The sequence below is a fragment of the Anopheles darlingi genome, chromosome 3 (assembly GCF_943734745.1).
Source record: "Anopheles darlingi chromosome 3, idAnoDarlMG_H_01, whole genome shotgun sequence".
Taxonomy (NCBI): Eukaryota; Metazoa; Arthropoda; class Insecta; order Diptera; family Culicidae; genus Anopheles; species Anopheles darlingi.
In genome coordinates, this window is record NC_064875.1 from 51,069,542 (window position 1) to 51,072,208 (window position 2,667).

Consider the following 2,667-nt stretch of genomic DNA (forward strand, 5'->3'; position numbering starts at 1 on the left):
CGCCTGACTAACTGACTGACTGTCTTATGCGGTAAACCTCAACCCACCAAGGTTAGCAGTAGCAGCCAGTAGTGAGGTACGACAAATCTTTCGGTCTGCTTTAACCATCGAACGCCGTCATTTTTCACGCCGTCACGCGTGCTGATTGACAGGCGCGAATCACGGTAATGCACGGTAGTGGTGTAGGGCTTAATGGCGCAAAGGAGGCGCACAAACTCATGTGACAATGGTCATTGCCGGAAGTGGCTGCCTTGTTGGTCCTAAGTGGGCGATCCTCTATTGTGATCGATTCTGCCTGTTGCGCTGATACTATTTTTGTAACGCCAGTTATTCCAAGCACAATGGAATGGTGTCATAGACGGCGCCCCAGGCCTAGTAGCTCGTCTACTAGTATCGTTGCCCCATATTCGATCTTTCAATCCAGTTGTGTAACCATTGGGAGGGAAACTAGGATTTGAGAGCAGGTTTCTTACTCTAAGAAGGGTATAGAGACTAGCTTTTAGGGTAATGGATTATCACATTGAAATACTCACCCTCTGGCGGAGACCACGTTCCGACTCCAGATCCTCCTGCAGGAGACGGAGTTTGTCCTGAAAGCAGACGAAACCGGTTGAGAGTGCTTAGTGCGGACCACAGACAGACAGAGAGAGACGGAGAGGATGAGATAGAAAGAGAAAGAGCGCGGTGGAATGCAGGATGATTCGTTCAAGGCACACGAAGAGCAGTAGCGCTATGGTAGTATCCCTGATCTCAAATTTTCACTTAAGCACAAGCACACACACACAAGTCTCACGTATTTCAGGAATTGGTTCCTTTGGGATTACTTCTTTCGTTTCTGAGCTGCACAGTTACTGTGTTTGGCACACTGCGATTGATTTAGAGGTTGAAAGGCACATCATCACACGCACAATCACACTCATATACACAACGGAACAAACAGAACAGTTCCATTCCTTTGCACTATTCGACGCCGGTTTGGTGTCCAGATTTCATTTCGATTTCAACGGCACTTCCAACAGTAGATGCTAGATCCTTTTTGGCACACATACTCCATACATACGCGTGCACACACACACACAAACACACAGCAACACTCGGGAACGGCACACTCTTGTTATCAGGACCTTAATCCCAAGGCCATGGCGTGGTTATTTGAGCGCGAGATTAGGCGTGACCCGTTTAGTGCTACTTCGCTAGAAAACTCAAAACACTCAGACACATGGTCACTTCGATGTAGCGAACGTGCCAGTACGCAGCAAAGCGTAGCTAGGGCGGAGCAGAGTAAGCGGCAATCAGCCAGCCAGCCAGCCAGCCAGCAGGCCATGAAGGCTTTTCTTCACTCGATCACTCTCACTGGAGGATTCCACCGACTGCCGACTCCCGGTAGTCGGAGTCCCGGCTCTTCTAGTGTCAGTGTACGCGGTATGCATTATGTGAGGGCGTGGGTAAGTGTGGGCATGGGTAATGGTTTAGTGAATGGTTGTTAGAATGGCTGTCAGCGAGCGTCAGGTTCTTCTGTTAGTGTACCTCCCCCTGTACCGTTCCAGGTCCTTTCCAGGATCTGTCTGTGTGTTTGCGTGTGCGTGCGTGCGTGCGTGCGAACGTGTTGTTTGTTCGTGCTCATGTGCGTGTGCGCTGGAAAACTCACCTCCAGGCGGGACAGGGCGCTCAGGTCAGCACTGTACTCGATGCTGACATCGGCGGTACCGCCACCGCTCGAGCGGTACGTGTACTTGGACGTTTTGGTAGTAACGGCGGACGACGACATTGTTGTTCGATTGTTGGTTTTGCGCTCTCACACGGGTTGGAATGCCGGTGGGTGGTACTCTAAGGGCGACTCTTTGCAGTGAAAGGGGCCCGTTTTGTTTTTTTGCTCGGCACTGGAACACACACACACACACTCACGCACTCGCGCACAAACCGGGGCAGCGGGGATCTAAAACACGGCTCGTGGCAGTCGACGTCGTCGTCGTCGGAACCTTCCGGACGAGGATCCTTAGTTCGCGCTGTGCACACCGAATGAACCGACTGTTAGCAGCACACTAGGTGCCGTCGTTTTCATAAATGTCGAAGCAGGTCTGCTGATCTACTACTGACTGGCCGGTTCGACCCGATTTTCTTTCGGTCGGAAAATCGGGGAAAACTCCCTCGGAACACCGATCCACACCGATGTGTGTGTGTTGGTCGGCCTGTACGGTGGCCCGGTACACGATGTGTGTGCGTGTCACTCGTGCCAAGTGGTTGCGCGACGAGGATCATCATCATCATCATCATCGCGATCATCCATTTCGCGTTCCATTCGCTTGCTGCCGCGATCGCTTGGGATGCGTCGGCGCAGAAGGAACCTCCGATCCTCCGATGGATCACTCACTCACAGCACGCAATGCGTCCCCCGGCGTCTCTGTCTTCCGCCTTTCGCCCATCCCCGGTTCGAGGTCGCTCCGGAGTGGCAATCATCAACGCGCCAGCACCATCGTCCGGTGTGTATTGGTGAGGGATTTTCACCCAGTGTTCGCGCACTCACAACCACCTTTGCTCGGCACCAACCACTGCCGATGATGCTCCATCGCAGTAGCAGAGGACGTATCGGTTGCTCCGGCCTCTTCTAGGCCACCACCACTAACGGCAGCAGCAGCAGCAACAGCAGAAGCAGGCGGAACACACCAC

The 2,667-nt window shown here is 52.9% G+C and overlaps 1 protein-coding gene across 1 annotated transcript in view; it reads right to left on the reverse strand.

The window, feature by feature from the left end:
• Positions 1 to 2,096, reverse strand: part of LOC125955796 (paramyosin, long form) — a 15,434-nt gene extending 13,338 nt beyond the window's left edge. The window contains exons 1-2 of the mRNA XM_049686988.1: positions 1,649 to 2,096; positions 534 to 590 (exon numbers count right to left, since the gene is read on the reverse strand). Coding sequence (XP_049542945.1) covers positions 534 to 590; positions 1,649 to 1,768 — 177 coding nt within the window. The 5' untranslated portion in view covers positions 1,769 to 2,096. The remainder of the gene's footprint in view (positions 1 to 533; positions 591 to 1,648) is intronic.
• Positions 2,097 to 2,667: the final 571 nt, after the last annotated feature.